At 44.3% G+C, this 20,623-nt stretch overlaps 1 protein-coding gene across 1 annotated transcript in view; it reads left to right on the top strand.

Annotated features, from left to right (window-relative positions):
* LOC311100069 (netrin receptor UNC5D-like) overlaps positions 1–20,623 on the top strand; it is a gene marked incomplete at both ends in the record, with an annotated part of 335,937 nt that overhangs the window by 307,376 nt on the left and 7,938 nt on the right. The window contains 4 exons of the mRNA XM_084140810.1: positions 2,692–3,099; positions 3,688–3,775; positions 8,668–8,839; positions 13,099–13,329. Of these exons, the coding sequence (XP_083996936.1) occupies positions 2,692–3,099; positions 3,688–3,775; positions 8,668–8,839; positions 13,099–13,329 (899 nt within the window). The remainder of the gene's footprint in view (positions 1–2,691; positions 3,100–3,687; positions 3,776–8,667; positions 8,840–13,098; positions 13,330–20,623) is intronic.

Here is a 20,623-nt window from a genome sequence, read left to right as displayed (position 1 = left end):
AGATTCAGGGCATTATGTACAGACAAGGATATGAGTATAGTGGAGGTAAGCCTAAGCGTTGGGTAACGATGAAAGAGATTGCATCACTGGAGGCACCGATTGAGCTGGTCTCCGCGCGTGTGGGGGGTGGGACAAAGGAGCTATCTGAGGCAGGTTGAGCGGGACTGGGGGCTCTACAGTGACAAAGTACAGTAAGAACTAACCGAAACAGCAATAGGCAAGGCATATTGACATGGGAGAGAGGCATAAAGCAATCACAGGTGTTATTCGAGAGAGCTAAGACAACAGCTGGGAATGGCGACGAACGTTTGAGCTGAGGCTAAACAGATAAACAGGATGGGGTACCGTATAAAGGAACAGTCCAGCAGGCATCAGCTGTGTAGCTGAGTGATCATAAGGTCCAGTGAACAGCAATAGGTGAGTCCCGGAGCAGTTCAGTGGCTGCTACGGCACAGGCGAGCAGGAGGCACGGCTGTTGATTGCGTGTGCTAGCGGGCCGGGGCTAGCAGATGGATCTTCATAGTCGTCGCAACGGGAAGCCTGTTGAAACCACATCAGACGATTACGTCGGCAGACCAGTCGTGATGGATCGGCAGGGCTCTGTGTCAACACTAGGAGGTCCCGTCCGGTTGACAGAGAGGTAGATAGCCGGGAGATGGGCCTGGCTCGAGGCTAGCTCAAGGCTAACTGGGGCTTGCTTCGGGACAGTGGTGATTAGCCAACAACTACAACAGCCATTCGGTTGCAGCTAGCTAGTTGCGATGATCTGGTGTTAAGGTCCAGTGATTCAGTGATTCCGGCAGAAAATCGATATGCTCTGGCTCGATAGCGCGATGTGCAGACTGGCCGATAATTGTCCAGGCTAGAGCTGGCTGGTAGGTAGTGCAGGCCACGGACAATGGTGAAGACCGCTAAAGGTGGCTAATAGCAAGTACAGTGGGGGAAAAAAGTATTTAGTCAGCCACCAATTGTGCAAGTTCTCCCACTTAAAAAGATGAGAGAGGCCTGTAATTTTCATCATAGGTACACGTCAACTATGACAGACAAATTGAGAGAGAAAAAATCCAGAAAATCACATTGTAGGATTTTTTATGAATTTATTTGCAAATTATGGTGGAAAATAAGTATTTGGTCACCTACAAACAAGCAAGATTTCTGGCTCTCACAGACCTGTAACTTATTCTTTAAGAGGCTCCTCTGTCCTTCACTCGTTACCTGTATTAATGGCAGCTGTTTGAACTTGTTATCAGTATAAAAGACACCTGTCCACAACCTCAAACAGTCACACTCCAAACTCCACTATGGCCAAGACCAAAGAGCTGTCAAAGGACACCAGAAACAAAATTGTAGACCTGCACCAGGCTGGGAAGACTGAATCTGCAATAGGTAAGCAGCTTGGTTTGAAGAAATCAACTGTGGGAGCAATTATTAGGAAATGGAAGACATACAAGACCACTGATAATCTCCCTTGATCTGGGGCTCCACGCAAGATCTCACCCCGTGGGGTCAAAATGATCACAAGAACGGTGAGCAAAAATCCCAGAACCACACGGGGGGACCTAGTGAATGACCTGCAGAGAGCTGGGACCAAAGTAACAAAGCCTACCATCAGTAACACACTACGCCGCCAGGGACTCAAATCCTGCAGTGCCAAACGTGTCCCCCTGCTTAAGCCAGTACATGTCCAGGCCCGTCTGAAGTTTGCTAGAGTGCATTTGGATGATCCAGAAGAGGATTGGGAGAATGTCATATGGTCAGATGAAACCAAAATATAACTTTTTGTTAAAAATCCTACAATGTGATTTTCTGGATTTATTTTTCTCATTTTGTCTGTCATAGTTGACGTGTACCTATGATGAAAATTACAGGCCTCTCTCATCTTTTTAAGTGGGAGAACATGCACAATTGGTGGCTGACTAAATACTTTTTTTCCCCACTGTAGCTAGTTAGCTGGCTAGTTTCAGCCGGAGGTTCTAGATAAAAAGTTGTTGTATGAAGAAATAATAAAATCCGTTCCACATTGGGTGAGGCGGGTTGCAGGAAAGTATATTTAGTTAAAGGATGGAAAGTGAGATTGAGAAATATATACGAAAAAGACAAATAAAAAAAATAAAAAGCTATTTACATGATGACACTACAGAAAACACGACTGCACTGCTACGCCATCTTGGACCATGTTGAAGTGTTGAATACACTACCAGTCTGTTAAGCAGATGTATTTTCTGGGAGAAGTACAGTATCTGACTCCTCTGGGACTTTTCTTTCCAGGACTCTCTTTCCTAAATCCCAGTCCTGCAGTATCTAGCTCCAAATAGCCCCCTGATACGATAGATGGCGTTTTCCATACACCACATATCCTTTATCATGTTCACTGAGATTCAGCTGCATTGAACCAAAACATGGAAAACAGAACATCTCCGTTATACTATGTTCACTATATTTTTTTGTTTTGTTTTGTTTAGTTTTTAGTTACACTTTATTGCAATTTAAGATATATTATATTTATTTGTCAATCCAGTCCTTTCAGAGCCAATGGGGGTCATCAGTGATCATAGCTAGGGATCCGTTTGTGACTAGAGGTCATCAAACACATTGTCCATATATTTTTGTCTGTCAATTAACTAATCAACCAACCAATCATCCAACAAATAAATTAACCAATCAACCAATCATGTATTCTCTCTTTTCCAGGCAACCCCCTGTTGATCAACTCATCCCTGCAGCCAGACCTAACGGTGTCACGGACCTACACCAGCCCCATCTGCTTCCAGGATTCCATGGATAAAGAACTAATTTCCCAGGAGCCTTCGCTCTTCGACCCCCTGCCCGACCTCAAGGTCAAAGTTCACTCCTCTTTCATGGTGTCCCTGGGCGTGTCAGAGAGGGGGGCCGAGTACCACACCCAGAAAGCCCACCCCCAGACCTTCCCCCGGGGGCTGGCGCCCGACTACAGCGGTGTGGGGGTGGAGGGGACCCTGAGAGGAAGGAGGGAGAAGAGCCTCCTCGCCCCCCATGCACCGTCTACGCCCTCCAGGCCCCCACTCAGGACGGCCGGGGTGTTCGGACACGCGGGAGGGAGGCTGGTGGTCCCCAATACAGGTGAGGGTTGTGGTTCGTAAGGGCGATGTAGCACACTCATACACATGCTAACACACACATGTACACATGCAAACGCAAGCATACACAGGCATGGATGTTTGAAGGCTTCCACACACACAGGTCCACATACCACATACATAGAGGCACACACACGCACAGAGGAGATGATCACAAGATACATACACATATACACACGTACGCACACACATATATGCACACACACTCACGCGCGCACACACACACTGCTGGGCTGTCAGGTCTATTTAGTGCAGGTGACAGCCAGAAAGGCCAGTCAGGGCCTCTGGGGCTCTCAAATCAATGTTGCCAACAGTGCACCACACACACACATACACACACACACACACACTACCACTGGAGCCCACAAACAATTCCTCTCTAGAGTGCCAATCTAACCTGCCAGTAGATTAAAGTGTCACAAAGGACAGGAGACATCAATGTGGGGCAGTGTGTGTGGATGAGTGAGAGCGTAGTGTGTGTGTCTGTGTGCGTGTGTGTGCATGTACATATGTGTGCATGCGTATCTCTTGCTCATCTCCTCTGTTCCTCTCTCTCTCTCTGTGTGTGTAGGCGTGAGTCTGTTGGTGCCCCATGGGGGGATAGCTGAGGACACTACCTGGGAAATGTACATGGTCATCAACCAGGAGAACAGCAGCAGGTGAGACACGACACACAGATATGGCACAGAGAACCAGGCTGCCTGCCTCCCTTCCTACCTCTTATCGCTCTCTCTCTTTCATTCTACCACTTCATCTCACTCCATCTCTCATCCTGTTTTCCCTATTTCTCACGCTATCTCTCCCACTTATTAACACCCACACTTACAAATAAACACACGCACGGGTGTATGCAAGCACACACACACATGCTTGCTCGCTCACTCACTCACTGACACAGACACACACAAACACACACACATACAGTGTTGCTCCATACTATGGTATAGCATGCGGTATGCCATGGTATGGTACAGTGCGTTACATACCATACGTGGTATGGTACAGTGCCATTAATGCCCACCAGAGGGCATCTTTGAGAACATCTACACTTCATGATTACAATTGAATTATATATTTCATTGTAGGCCTATAGGAAGAAAAAAAGGAAGAAGATCAAGCAAGCCGAGTTTCAATATTGGCAGAATATTGTATGAAATATTGGCCATTTAAAATGCAATTAAATCTGGTACTTTCAATTCAAATGTGACTCGATCCATTCTCTATTCTCTTGTTGATATTATATCCTGGACTTTATTTACGATTATTTTCATTGTAGCCCGTTCTCCGGTTCACAGCGCTGTATGGGTTTTGACTGACAGCTGTTATAAGCTTGAGCACCGCACACAACAAGAAGATGCCCTTATCCCTCCCGTTAATTGGGCTAATTGCACATTTGTTGTTGTCTGAATAAGGGAAATGCTGTAAATCGATAGGAGTCGATGTGTTTTGACCTTATAGTTGAATGCGATTATTTTAGTTTTAAAGCCACCAGATGCTTCTTTCTATTGTTGCTATCTATTCGGTAATGAGTGAGGCACACAGACTCAGCCATACATTAGTGAGTCTGTGTGCCTGCTTGAGTGGATGAGCTGAACTCTTCAGAAACCAACGACAAAGTTACTATTGAAGGCTTGGCCTATTTAGAAGGCTATTTTGCAGCATAGAGCTATATTAAGTTATTGTAATGTTTTGTCACTCATTTTGTGGCACAGTCTCCATGGATTTGTCTCCCGACAGCCAGAGACAGTAGCCACAGATCAAAATTGCTTGAATTTGATAATTTACTTATGAAGTTTGCATTTGGATTTCATTTGGAGTTCTTCAAATTGCTTGAACCTGTGTGTCTCTAGAGAACATTGGTTAATGCCTATAGGCCTAATAGAATATACACAGTTGGAAAATGTATAAATATTTTAATTGGTTGAGATAGAATCAACATTCGGCCTGCTACCAATTAAATGTTATTTATTTCTCTGCGCCCCTCACTGCAAGACCGAATTGTCTGCTTTATATGAGGCTTTCATTTAAGGAAGGTCATAAAAAACATGATACTAAGATAATGTATTTATAAAAGAACAGAATAGCATGTTTTGAGTTGTATTTATCTGTGCTTAGTAGCCGAGGCTATATGGCTGCGCCATTCTTCATCCTAATCATTAAGTTGTGTACAATTATCAGTTTCTATCTGGTTTCTATCACCCATTCATCAATTCATCAAGAGACACATTAGCGCCTGGGTACCAACGATTTACACCGAACCCAAAAGCATAATCAGCATTCTAACTCCCCCTTGCGGTGACACAATATACCGTACTATATACCATAATGTACCTCAATGCACTGCGACATAACCTCAACTTTTAATTGAGGAACCACTGTACACTCCGCCCAGCATGCGGCCTTAGCTCATCTTGCACACTCAGGAAGAGGCTGGCAGTTGCAGCATGGCCCTGAGCAACTGGCTCAACAACTGGCTCAGCCCCCTCCTTCCTGTGCGACTGGTTAAAGCTGTGAATATTAAAAGGTCTTCAGTGTTAAGGCTATCTGCCATCGTTTGTCAGATAGAATAAGACAGACAAAGAGAGAGTCTAGGTAACTATTGCCTGCTGTGGAGAGCCAATTGCCGTGACCTAGCTGTCAAGACTTTCACCAGGCTATTACTCAAGGCGAAAATGGCACGACGTATAAAACACGTTCACAAGAAATGTAATACTGTTAACTTCTTGAAGCCTCTCGGAAAAAAGTCATCTCGCCACCATGAGTCAGTCTTTTTGGATCTGTTTGTTTGTGATTGCTTTGCAGACCAAACATTTCTAATATCTCAAACACATCTGGATGAAACCATCCCAACAACTTATCACCCATGACAACCTGGTTAACCACAGCTGGTCCCATCAAGGAAATGACATTTCGACTTCTCAAGGAGTTGAAATATGTGACATTGATTGTCACTTGCATGGCATCAAATGTGGCTACAATCCATTTCACCTCCCTCCTCCTTCCTCCTTCTCAGAGCACCCCAGAGGCTTCTGGGTAGCGAGGGTAAAGATAATCATCAAAGGTCACCTATAGTTTACGCCTCAGAGTTTAGGGGTGGACTGCCTGTGTCTGTCCTGTGAGGTGTGCGCTACTTTAAACACTCCTTGATCTCCCTGAGCCCACACCTTTAGGTTTCTGCCTGGTCCTGATAAGGCTGGCTGCTTGCCTGGGGGGCAGCGCACCATTGAGCTGTCAATCACAATCTTTTGACAAGCACTTGGAGAGACCCTGGGAGAAATTAAATGTTTTCTTCCTATTCAGACTTCAGAACGAATCCAACTACATGAGGCGGTTGGCGGTGGATCTCCACTCGGCTGCAGAATAGGAATCAATCAGCTCAGCCTTGACGGCTGCAGTATGGAGACTGAGATGAGAGGCTTTTCCTCTCTAGGGAAGTCTCCACACTGCAGTCTGAAGGCCTTGGTGAGGGTTATTAGATGTTATTGAGAGATCAGGAGAACAGTTAACCATCAAAGTTGAGTTGAAAAGTTTGTATTGAGAGGAGTTGGGGAGCCTTATGCCGAACACACACAGAAAGTGTGTCTGTTCTTCAGTGTTTTTAATGTCATGTGTTTGTAGCAGAGGTAGTTCATGGAGCTAGCCTCATCTGATGAGTCACTTTGCTCAAAACTCCCTGTGTTAAAGCCTTGGCTTCAGCTCAGCGAGCTAACAAGGTCTTGTTGTGCACTGAAAGCCTGAAACTCCATAGGGAACAGTATCCAAGGTTGTTATGTTTTTTTTCTTCTAAATGAAACAATAAAACCCCCACAGGGTATTAGTGCCTTGAAGTGCAGTTATTGTTTGATACTTGTCATGCTACCACGGTACAGCCTGTGGCCTTAACACAAGGTCAGCAGATCTCTGTAGAGATCCGATCGGTGACTGCGTGTGAATGAGAGATCGAGTGAAAGGGTTTGAAAGGGAAAGTGTGAGAGAGATATTGTTGTTAGGAGGAGTTGCGGTAGAGGGATGTAAGATCGAGAGTGAAAGAAGGAGTGTTGATTAGGGGTTACTTCAGGTGGCGTTCAGTCAAACCTCTCTCTGTTTGCAATCATGTTACTATTCTGTTTACCTTTTTATCTTGTTTACGAAGCTAATTTCAGCGTAAAAAAATGTTAGTCTATTTGTTTGCATGTTTTTAGAATAAGAGTTTCAGTGGACCATAAAATATCACTCAGCATCACAATTCCAAACATCTCTCAGAGTGCAGTCAAATCATTCCAACATGAAAACACTAATTCATTATTGAAACATCAATAACCCAAAGTCGCCCTAACTGATCCACCTCTCAAACTAATTCCATTGAACAAATAATTTATCTTTGTTCCCGAGATACTCAGCCAGAACCATGAAAAATGTCTAGTTTTTTATCTTTGCTCTGAGTCGTGCTTTCTTTGAAAAGCAAATGGTTTTTATTCTCCTCTCTTCAGGCTAATTATCAGAGTCCAATATGCAGGTAACCTTGACGTTCCTATGGTGACTGGGCCTAATTACCATAGCACACACACACACACACACACACACAAACAAACATACACACACACAAACATGCGTGCGCACATGCACACACATACATGCAGCACAGCTGCAGGCTTTCACTGCTGTTGGCTTATTTATTCTGTATTTTTAGATGAGAGATCATAACCCCTGTCAATGTTTCGCTGCTGATTTGCTTTCATTTTAACAATGGAGACAAATTGGACAATAGGCACTGATAATTATCTGAAAAATAAATAACGATAAAGCCGAGTGAAAATCCTGTGGCGAGCGAGGTTGATCTCACTATGTTCACCCCATATTGTGTTCAACTGATGTTTCAGAAAACAATATAACACAGTCATATGCTTGCATATGTCTTTATTTCCAGTTGATGGTTAGCCTACCCTACACAATAGAATGCTAGCCTACTTGTTGCCTCCTGAAAACAGGTTGTGTACCCAAACAGACCTATTCCAGCCAGTCAGTATTTGGATGTTTGTGATGTTTCACTCAACACCAACACACAGTGGTCCTGATCCCCTCATTAAAGCGTCCATTTAATCAATTTAGCTGAAATCACTCCTCTGATTCTGCCTCTAGTCCCTAATCGGACTTGTCACTCAGGCTTAGGCGGGGGACACCAGCTTGGCCCTGTGACAGCAGGGGATAGCAGGGCCACTCTACCCACTGTGAGATTGACCCCCAGGCCTGCAGCAGCAGGACTGACGGATGGTTGAGGCTCAAATAGTATGAAGTCAAGCAGACATCAGTTTTCATTGGACGCTGGGCCGTAAAGATCTGTGTAGTAGTGCAGCCCTTCTGGACTGATGGCAGCCCCGTCAAAGTTTCTGTGTTCGCAAGAATGGGACAATATGCCAATATGTATTTTTCCCCTCTTGCTCATGTAAAGCAATTGCCTACTGTTTAGGAAACATGCCCTGCTCTGGTTTTCATGTTCCTCTCATGTACACTGTCTGTGGATAGTTTGGAGTCTAAACCCATCCTGATGTTTCTGTATGTGTGTTTTCAGCAGTACCCTATCAGAAGAGAGCCAGGAGGTCCTGCTGAGCCCAGAGGTCACGTACGGTCCACCGGGCCTTGACCTCTCCTGCCCCGTCGCCATGACGATAGCCCACTGCGCTGAGGTTGCCGCCGACAACTGGAGCATCCGTCTCAAGAGGCAGACACAGGATAACAAGTGGGAGGTGAGATTATCCTGAAAACATTTCAGAACATTTAGAGGAACAGTGTGACATTTTTCTCTCTTAGAAACTTAATTGTGCAAAAGACACTGTATATTTCACAATTGATATTGTAACTTCCCTTTTATAATATCCATGAGCTTATTTAACTGGAGTTCAAGTAAACAACATTAAAATGCGTTCCAGACGATGCAAACACTGGCCGTTGTATTAAACCTGGCCTTGGATTATGTGGATCTATTTAAAATGTTACGGTTATTTTCCACAATTTTGCTTTCTGCGTGGGCTAATAATGTGCAAGGAAAATGTCACCCAATATGCTCACATCCAATGAAACATTTCCATACAGTGCATTCAGAAAGTATTCAGACCCCTGGACTTTTTCCACATTTTGTTATGTTACAGTGTTATTCTAAAATTGATTAAATTATTTTTTTCCCCTCATCAATCTAAACACAATACCCCATAATGACAAAGCAAAAACAGGTTTTTAGAAATGTTGGTACATTTATTACAAATAAAATTCAGAAATACCTTATTTACATAAGTATTCAGACCCTTTGCTATGAGACTCGAAATTGAGCTCAGGTCCATCCTGTTTCCATTGAGATGTTTCTACAACTTGATTGGAGTCCACCTGTCGTAAATTCAGTCCCACAGTTGACAATGCATGTCAGAGCAAACACCAAGCCATGAGGTCGAAGGAATTGTCCTTAGAGCTCCGAGACAGGATTGTGTCGAGGCACAGATCTGGGGAAGGGTACCAAAAAATTTCTGCAGCATCGAAAGGTCCCCAAGAACACAGTGGAAAAATTTAAAAAGTTTGGAACCACCAAAACTCTTCCTAGAGCCCGGCCAAACTGAGCAATCGGGGGGAAACGGCCTTGGTCAGGGAGGTGACCAAGAACCTGATGGTCACATTTACATTTACATTTTTAGTCATTTAGCAGACGCTCTTATCCAGAGCGACTTACAGTTAGTGAGTGCATACATTATTTTTAATTTTTTATGTATTTATTTTTTCATACTGGCCCCCCGTGGGAATCAAACCCACAACCCTGGCGTTGCAAACGCCATGCTCTACCAACTGAGCTACATCCCTCTGACAGAGCTCCAGAGTTCCTCTGTGGAGATGAGAGAACCTTCCAGAAGGACAACCATCTCTACAGCACTCCACTAATCAGGCCTTTATGGTAGAGTGTCCAGACGGAAGCCACTCCTCAGTAAAAGGCACATGAGAGCCCTCTTGGAGTTTGCCAAAAGGCACCTAAAGGACTCTCAGACCATGAGAAACAAGATTCTCTGGTCTGATGAAACCAAGATTGAACTCTTTGGCCTGAATGCCAAGCGTCACGTCTGGAGGAAACCTGGCACCATCCCTACGGTGAAGCATGGTGGTGGCAGCATCATGCTATGGGGTTTGTTTTTCAGCGGCAGGTACTGGGAGAATAGTCAGGATCGAGGGAAAGATGACCGGAGCAAAGTACAGAGAGATCCTTGATGAAAACCTGCTCCAGAGCGCTCAGGACCTCAGACTGGGGCGAAGGTTCACCTTCCAACAGGACAACGACCCTAAGCACACAGTCAAGACAACGCAGGAGTGGCTTCGGGACAAGTCTCTGAATGTCCTTGAGTGGCCCAGCCAGAGCCCGGACTTGAACCCGATCGAACATCTCTGGAGAGACCTGAAAATAGCTGTGCAGCGACGCTCCCCATCCAATCTGACAGAGCTTGAGAGGATCTGTAGAGAAGAATGGGAGAAACTCCCCAAATACTTGTGTGCCAAGCTTGTAGCGTCATACCCACGAAGACTCGAGGCTGTAATCGCTGCCAAAGGTGCTTCAACAAAGTACTGAGTAAAGGGTCTGAATACTTATGTAAATGTGATTTCAGTTTTTTATTTGTAATACATTTGCTAAAATTTATAAAAACCTATTTTTGCTTTGTCATTATGGGGTATTGTGTGTAGATTGATGAGGGAAATAAATCAATTATAGAAGGCTGTAACTTAACAAAATGTGGAAAAAGTCTGAACACTTTCCAAATGCACTGTATACTATATATACTAGATAAGTTGATTTTGATTTCTTTGTTCCATATAAAAAAAACAGGTATCTTCAGTGTTCACCTGAAACTGAGAATAAGATACAATCACATAATCTAAATTCTGCATATTCTGTTCTTCATACTCTTCTCAACCTCTATTCCACTGAGGTTCATTGAGCTGCCAGTTGGGAGGAACTATTTCACTCACTCATGTTAGCATGGACTTCTTTGAAAAGTAGTGAAAGCTCAAGTCCGTCCAACCTCTCAAAAAACTCTGCCTCTCTGCCTCTTATAACTTCCCACTCTCTCTCTCTCATTCTGAGGGACTCCCCCGTTCTCTCAAGCTCTGAGCTCCGACATCAATCCACACCCTCTATTTTTCTAGATCCATCCACCTGTCTATCCATCCCAGAAGACGAATCAGCGATGTTCTTTTAAAGGCCCAATGCAGTCAAAAACGTGATTGTCCTGTGTTTTATATTTCCAAACTATGAGGTTGGAATAATTTTGTGAAATTGTGAAAATTACAATAATGCCCTTTTAGTGTAAGAGCTGTTTGAAAAGACCGGCTGAGAGGGGAGTGTGGGTGTGTGTGGAACCCCATCATTACAGAAACCTCCCTTCCACCACAATCCCTTCATCAGATTCCTCTCCTCCATTAACAATCCCTTCTTCTTCCTCTGTGGTCACATCAAAGAGCAGGGACAGCAGCAGGGGACCAGAACTATCTTCTCCACACACACACACACACACACACACACAACAAAATGAATTATAGTGTGAAATTGTGAAAATTATGATAATGCCCTTTTTAGTGTAAGAGATGTTTGAAATAAACACCTACAATTTCAGCCTGTTTTGGTGGGATGGAGTTTTGGCCTGCCTGGTGTCATCACCAGGCGGTAAATGAGTTAATAGACCAATAAGAAAGAGTTCCAAATCTCTCTGCCAATAACAGTTTGTTTTCCCCACTCAGACCACTCCCAGACAGTCCTAGCAAAATTGTTGCTTGAGAAATTACTCTTTGCTAACAAGGTATTTGTTTATTTTTTACCATTTTGATTGCAAACACAGTAAGGTACTTGATTGTTGCCCAGACATGATTTAATATTGAGATAAAATAGCTGCATTGGACCTTTAATGTTTAACTTACTTCATCAAAGGCGTGTCGGAGAGTGACCGGGAGCTCATCTAGGCAGTGTTGACCCCAGAGCTCAGAGCTCTTTGTGCCTTGCGGTTAGCCTGTGACGGTCCAAGACCCTGGCCTATTCACTGCCTGTGACATTTACACAGGATATAATTTGCTGGCGAGAGACGCTTGCTGCACAAAAGGCAGCTATCAAAGACCAGTCGACGAATGAGTGTGTGCGCGCTGTGGGTTATATGCTGACAGGAGAGAGGGAGAGCAGGGGGAAGAGAAAAAGAGAAAAGTGGGGATAAAGAAGAAAGAGGGAGAGAGATGTTTAAAGACAGAGAGAATGGGAGAGAGAAGGTGAAGAAAGAGAGAGAAATTGGTAATTGAATTGAAATAAATTGAGAAAGTGAGAAAGACAGAGATGAGAGAAAGAGAGAGAGAGGCCTCCTTCATCTTGCCCGTGTGAAGGAGCCATGGCGCAACCTGTCACCATTACTGTGAAATAATGAGCCCTTTATCTCAGGCAGAATGCCAGGCCAGCCTCTTCAAATGTGAACCATCGCTGGAATTAGTGACATTACCAGAGATGGAAGGCATCTCTCTCTCTCACACACACTCACACTCACACACACATTGCCCTTAAAGCTGCTTAGCTTTTGGGGTGTTTGACTCCATCATTTTTTCCTCTGCCTGCCTGTCTGGTGAGGATGAGCTATATAAAAAGTAGATTCCTCATGTCTGCTGCAGCTAATGTGCCAGGTGTTGCATCTAGGCCAGGGGATTACATTACTATATTATATAGCCTGGCTTTATATGGTTTAACCATGCCTTATAAGCTTAGTGCAGAGGGCCACAGGGTCACTGGGATGGTGCAGTAGGTGATTTAGGAGGGGAATTGAGCACAGAATGAAGGAGAAATGACCTATGCATACGGTTGTGTGGTAATCACGTTACTGTTCACGATGCCAAATGCGCTGATTGCTTCTCTATCTGTCCCCAGCCATTTTCCACGTTAAAAACCATCATCTTAAGGCCCCAACCCGCCCTAACTCCTTTTTTCTTCTCTCTTCCTCTCCCACAGGAAGTGATGTCGGTGGAGGAGGAGAGCACTTCCTGCTACTGTCTGCTGGAGGCTCAGTGCTGCCACCTGCTGTTGGAGCATCCAGGGCGCTACGCCCTGGTGGGGGAGCCTCTGAGCCAGGAGGCGGTGAAGAGACTGAGGTTGGCAGTGTTCGGTAGTGCAGACAACACCAATCCACTGGGATACAGCCTCAGAGTGTACTGTGTCGACGACACCCCCTACGCATTCCAGGTATGGAGAGGGTGAATGGATGGATGGATGAATGGATGGATGGATGGATGGATGGATGGATGGATGGATGGATGGATGGATGGATGGATGGATGGATGGATGGATGGATGGATGGATGGATGAATGGATTGGTGGCCAACAAGATCGCATAGTTTCCCTTAGAAATTCAACGTATTATGGATGAACGTCTATTTTTTATGCATTAATTCCGCGCGGTTACAGGGTAAATTCTGTGTGGTTACAGGGTTAAAACAAAAACAGCTCAAAGGGTTAAGTTTAGGATAGAGGGGTAAAGGTTTGGGCTATGGTTTTTGTCGAAGGCTTGCTAGAGCATTGTGCACTGGCATATCACAGTTGTCTAAGCAGCGCTCTCCAGCTCCTAGCATCCCATTGCTGGGCAATCGTTATTCATTTTTTGGGTGCGCGCCGAGGAAAGTATTCAGACCCCTTGACTTTTTCCACATTTTGTTACGTTACAGCCTTATTCTAAAATTGATAAAATTGTTTTATTTTCTCATCAATCTACACACAATACACCATAAGAAAATGTATTACAAAATAAATAAATGAAATATCACATTTACATAAGTATTTAGACCCTTTACTCAGTACTTTGTTGAAGCACCTTTGGCAGCGATTACAGCCTGGATTTTCAGGTCTCTCCAGAGATGTTAGATCGGGTTCACGTCCGGACTCTGGCTGGGCCACTCAACGACTTTCAAAGACTTGTCCCGTAGCCACTCCTGCGTGAGAAGAGGTTTCTCCATCTGATTTTCACGCTCCACCGGAGATTAGCCAGTCCAGTCACACACACAGAGACAGAGACAGAGACAGTGTGTGTGCATTCTCTGTAAAGAGGTGATGTATGAGTCGTATACAATGAAGAGTAGCTATGGCCTTGTCACACAAACTAATTTACATTTACATTACATTTACGTCATTTAGCGGACGCTCTTATCCAGAGCGACATACAAATTGGTGCATTCACCTTATGATAGCCAGTGGGACAACCACTTTACAATTTTGATATATATATATATTTTTTCTTATTGTTTAATTTCTATATTTTTTCTATTTTTAATTATTATTATTTATTTATTTTGAATTTGTTATTTACAAATTATGCATTTAGTTTTATTGTTATTTTTAGAGAATATTTTTTCAATTTCATTTGTTTTTTATATATATATATATATATATAAAAAGTATTTAGTCAGCCACCAATTATGCAAGTTCTCCCACTTAAAAAGATGCGAGAGCCCTGTAATTTTCATCATAGGTACACGTCAACTATGACAGACAAAATGAGTGAAAAAAAATCCAGAAAATCACATTGTAGGATTTTTTATGAATTTATTTGCAAATTATGGTGGTGGAAAATAAGTATTTGGTCAATAACAAAAGTTTCTCAATACTTTGTTATATACCCTTTGTTGGCAATGACACAGGTCAAACGTTTTCTGTAAGTCTTCACAAGGTTTTCACACACTGTTGCTGGTATTTTGGCCCATTCCTCCATGCAGATCTCCTCTAGAGCAGTGATGTTTTGGGGCTGTCGCTGGGCAACACGGACTTTCAACTCCCTCCAAAGATTTTCTATGGGGTTGAGATCTGGAGACTGGCTAGGCCACTCCAGGACCTTGAAATGCTTCTTACGAAGCCACTCCTTCGTTGCCCGGGCGGTGTGTTTGGGATCATTGTCATGCTGAAAGACCCAGCCACGTTTCATCTTCAATGCCCTTGCTGATGGAAGGAGGTTTTCACTAAAAATCTCACGATACATGGCCCCATTCATTCTTTCCTTTACACGGATCAGTCGTCCTGGTCCCTTTGCAGAAAAACAGCCCCAAAGCATGATGTTTCCACCCCCATGCATCACAGTAGGTATGGTGTTCTTTTGATGCAACTCAGCATTCTTTGTCCTCCAAACACGACGAGTTGAGTTTTTACCAAAAAGTTATATTTTGGTTTCATCTGACCATATGACATTCTCCCAATCCTCTTCTGGATCATCCAAATGCACTCTAGCAAACTTCAGACGGGCCTGGACATGTACTGGCTTAAGCAGGGGGACACGTCTGGCACTGCAGGATTTGAGTCCCTGGCGGCGTAGTGTGTTACTGATGGTAGGCTTTGTTACTTTGGTCCCAGCTCTCTGCAGGTCATTCACTAGGTCCCCCCGTGTGGTTCTGGAATTTTTGCTCACTGTTCTTGTGATCATTTTGACCCCACGGGGTGAGATCTTGCGTGGAGCCCCAGATCGAGGGAAATTATCAGTGGTCTTGTATGTCTTCCATTTCCTAATAATTGCTCCCACAGTTGATTTCTTCAAACCAAGCTGCTTACCTATTGCAGATTCAGTCTTCCCAGCCTGGTGCAGGTCTACAATTTTGTTTCTGGTGTCCTTTGACAGCTCTTTGGACTTGGCCATAGTGGAGTTTGGAGTGTGACTGTTTGAGGTTGTGGACAGGTGTCTTTTATACTAATAACAAGTTCAAACAGGTGCCATTAATACAGGTAACGAGTGGAGGACAGAGGAGCCTCTTAAAGAAGAAGTTACAGGTCTGTGAGAGCCAGAAATCTTGCTTGTTTGTAGGTGACCAAATAGTTATTTTCCACTATAATTTGTAAATATATTCATAAAAAATCCTACAATGTGATTTTCTGGAGAGAAAAAATCTCAATTTGTCTGTCATAGTTGACGTGTACCTATGATGAAAATGACAGGCCTCTCTCATCTTTTTAAGTGGGAGAACTTGCACAATTGGTGTCTGACTAAATACTTTTTTCCCCCACTGTTTATATATATATTATTTCACACACAAAAAAATCCTTAAAGAGGTAGGGTTTCCTCCCGAGTGACACAGTGGTCTAAGGCACTGCATCGCAGTGCTAGCTGTGCCACTAGAGATCCTGGTTCGAATCCAGGCTCTGTCGTAGCCAGCCGCGACCGGGAGACCCATGGCGCACAATTGGCCCAGCGTCGTCCAGGGTAGGGGAGGGAATGGCCGGCAGGGATGTAGCTCAGTTGGTAGAGCATGGCGTTTGCAACGCCAGGGATGTGGGTTCGATTCCCATGGGGGGCCAGTATGAAAAATAAAAAAATGATGTATGCACTCACTAACTGTAAGTCGCTCTGGATAAGAGCGTCTGCTAAATGACTAAAATGTAAAATGTTTCAAGTGTCTCCGGAAGGTGGTCAGTGACTCCGCTGTCCTGGCGTCGTGAGGGAGCTTGTTCCACCATTGGGGTGCCAGAGCAGCGAACAGTATTTTCAATTTCAATCATTAAAAATTCTCTCTCATATCGACACCCATTATCCTATTTCTGTCTCGTTTACACAAAAAGACAAACACACACACACACACCTCTGACAGCAGCCAGTTGCTTTAAACCTGTGTGTTATTCTCCAGAGAGGTTGTGATTTGACAGATCTTGGCTCATTAGAGCAGCTTCGGTTCTGGACGCAGTCAGAGGGGAGCCTTGCATGGTGAATAGAGAGAAATTGCATTTGGGGAACCCACCAGCCAATTTTCTCAGTCTCTCTCTCTGTCACTCTGCCCTGTTTATTTGTCCTGTTTTTGTGTTGTTTGGGCTTCATACGACAAATGATTTCCCTTGCGATGCCCAGCCAGGAAAGTTAAGGGAAGCAAGGTTGCGATTTTTCCATTTCCCAAACTCGGTCCTGGGGACCCCAAGGGGTGCACGTTTTGGTTTTTGCCTTAAACTACAGAGCTGATTCAAATAATCAAAGCTTAATAATGAGTTAATTATTTGAATCAGCTGTGTAGTGCTAGGGCATTAACCAAAATGTGCACCCCTTCGGGTCCCCAGGACCGAGTTTGGGAAACACTGGCCTACGCCTTTCACTTTGTGATGGAGACGGCCGGCAGACACACACACACACAGAGACAAATACAGTACATGCGTACACACAGACACACACAAAGACACACACACACTAATGCTCCCGGTCTCCCTAGAGAAGCACACAACAATACCCATGGATGAGAACCCAAAAAGCGTGAAATCACCAAAGTCCTTTAATCAATAGGAAATGCTATTCTGGAAGATTAGGCTTGATTTCTGTCTCTTTGTGTGGCTTCTCATGTATTGTCAATGAATTCAACTGAAACAGCATTTTAGGGCTATTGTGCTTCCTGATCTTATTTATTGGACGTTTTGATGCCAGGATTTGTTTATTTGTTTCATTGTGTGTTTGGGGGGGGTTTCATTCTACAAGTGACATGATTATGGAATTCTTTCTAGTTGATGAAAAATGCCCTTTAAGCAATTCTTCCATTTCCTTTCTCTTGCAAAGAGGGCTAACTGAATACCTAATCTTTATAGATGACCTGGAGCCAGTGGGTTTGGCGACGAATATGTAGTGAGGGCCAGCCAACGAGAGCGTACAGGTCACAATGGTGGGTAGTATATGGGGCTTTGGTGACAAAACGGATGGCACTGTGATAGACTACATCCAATTTGCTGAGTAGAGTGTTGGAAGCTATTTTGTAAATGACATCGCCGAAGTCAAGGATCGGTAGGATAGTCAGTTTTACGAGGGCATGTTTAGCAACATGAGTGAAGGAGGCTTTGTTGCGAAATAGGAAGCCGATTCTAGATTTCACTTTGGATTGGAGATGCTTAATGTGAGTCTGGAAGGAGAGTTTACGGTCTAACCAGACACCTAGGTATTTGTAGTTGTCCACATATTCTAAGTCAGACCCGCCGAGAGTAGTGATTCTAGTCGGGCGGGCGGGTGCAAGCAGCATTCGATTGAAGAGCATGCATTTAGTTTTACTAGCGTTTAAGAGCAGTTGGAGGCCACGGAAGGAGTGTTGTATGGCATTGAAGCTCGTTTGGAGGTTTGTTAACACAGATGTATACAAAATGGTGTCGTCTGCGTAGAGGTGGATCTGAGTCACCAGCAGCAAGAGCGACATCATTGATATACACAGAGAATAGAGTCGGCCCGAGAATTGAACCCTGTGGCACCCCCATAGAGACTGCCAGAGGTCCAGACAACAGGCCCTCCGATTTGACACATTGAACTCTATCTGAGAAGTAGTTGGTGAACCAGGCAAGGCAGTCATTTGAGAAACCAAGGCTATTTAGTCTGCCATTAAGAATGCGGTGATTGACAGAGTTAAAAGCCTTGGCCAGGTCGATGAAGACGGCTGCACAGTAAATCAATCCCAGAACAACAGCAAAAGACCTTGTGAAGATGCTGGAGGAAACAGGTACAAAAGTATCTATATCCACAGTAAAAATAGTCCTTTATCAACATAACCTGAAAGGCCGCTCAGCAAGGAAAAAGCCACTTCTCCAAAACCGCCATAAAAAAGCTAGACTACGGTTTGCAACTGCACATGGGGATAAAGATCTTACTTTTTGGAGAAATGTCCTCTGGTCTGATGAAACAAAAATAGAACTGTTTGGCCATAATGACCATCGTTATGTTTGGAGGAAAAAGAGGGTTGCTTGCAAGCCAAAGAACACCATCCCAACCGTGAAGCACGGGGTTGGCAGCATCATGCTGTGGGGGTGCTTTGCTGCAGGAGGGACTGGTGCACTTCACAAAATAGATGGCATCATGAGGAAAGAAAATTATGTGGATATATTGAAGCAACATCTCAAGACATCAGTCAGGAAGTTAAAGCTTGGTCGCAAATGGGTATTCCAAATGGACAATGACCCCAAGCATACTTCCAAAGTTGTGGTAAAATGGCTTAAGGACAACAAAGTCAAGGTATTGGAGTGGCCATCACAATGCCCTGACCTCAATCTATAGAAAATCTGTGGGCAGAACTGAAAAAGTGTGTGCGAGCAAGGAGGCCTACAAACCTGACTCAGTTACACCAGCTCTGTCAGGAGGAATGGGCCAAAATTCACCCAACTTATTGTTGGAAGCTCTTGGAAGGCTACCCAAAATGTTTGACCCAAGTTAAACAATTTAATGGCAATGCTACCAAATACTAATTGAGTGTATGTAAACTTCTGACCCACTGGGAATGTGATGAAAGAAATAAAAGCTGAAATAAATCATTCTCTCTATTATTCTGACATTTCACATTCTTAAAATAAAGTGGCGATCCTAACTGACCTAAGACAGGGAATTTTTACTAGGATTAAATGTCAGGAATTGTGAAAAACTGAGTTTAAATGTATTTAGCTAAGGTGTATGTAAACTTCCGACTTCAACTGTATGTGATAGATCTATTCCGGGGGCCGACGACCTGGCTGTCGGATCCGATAACTTATCCTATTTTCTCCAGCACTTCATAGGGTCCTTTCCATGTGGCTAGTAGTTTACACTCTACCGTGGGGACCAGCACTAACACCTTATCTCCCGGTTGAAATTCCCTCAGGGTATCCTGCCGGTTATAAGTGTGCCGCTGGTCCTCTTGTGCTTGCCTCATGTGCTCTCTGACGATGGGCGTGACTGTGGCTATCCTGTCTTGCATTGCCGTGACGTGCTCTATAACACAATATAAGGGGTGGCCTGGTGCTCCCAGGTTTCCCGGGCGATGTCTTAAGATTCCCCGGGGGTGCCTCTCATATACTAGCTCAAAGGGTGAAAACCCCAGTGAGGCTTGGGGAACCTCTCTAATGGCAAACATCAGATACGGTAACATGAAATCCCAGTTTTTCCCATCCTTATCGATTACCTTCCTGAGTATTGACTTCAGGGTGCGGTTGAATCTCTCAACCAGCCCATCCGTCTGAGGATGGTAAACCGATGTCCTCAACTGTTTCACCTGCCACAACTTACAAAGGTCCGCCATAAGGCGGGACATAAAGGGGGTCCCCTGGTCAGTAAGGATTTCCTTTGGAATCCCTACCCTGGTGAACAGGAGCACTAACTCCTTTGCAATATTTTTGGAAACCATCGTCCGAAGGGGAATGGCTTCTGGGTAGCGAGCGGCATAATCTAGGATGACCAGAATGTATTAGTGCCCTCTGGCAGATTTGGGTAGTGGGCCCACTATATCCATTGCTATCCTCTCAAATGGCGTTTTGATTATGTGGAGTGGCACTAATGGGCTTCTAACAGCTGGTCGGGGAGCTGTTAACTGGCGCTCGGGGCATTCTCCACAATGTCGAGTCACCTCAGCCTGAATACCTGGCCAGTAAAACCTCACAATCCTGTCTCGGGTTTTATCGATACCAAGGTGTCCCCCCAGAATATGCCCATTAGCTAGGTCCAGTACTGTTTTTCGGTACTGGGTGGGGACCAACAACTGTTCCACCACATCAACCCCTATTTTTGAGACTGATGAAGTGGGGGAAA

Source organism: Coregonus lavaretus, assembly GCF_964263955.1.
Source record: "Coregonus lavaretus genome assembly, chromosome: 24".
Lineage (NCBI taxonomy): Eukaryota > Metazoa > Chordata > Actinopteri > Salmoniformes > Salmonidae > Coregonus > Coregonus lavaretus.
This window is presented reverse-complemented; position numbering and strand designations above follow the sequence as displayed.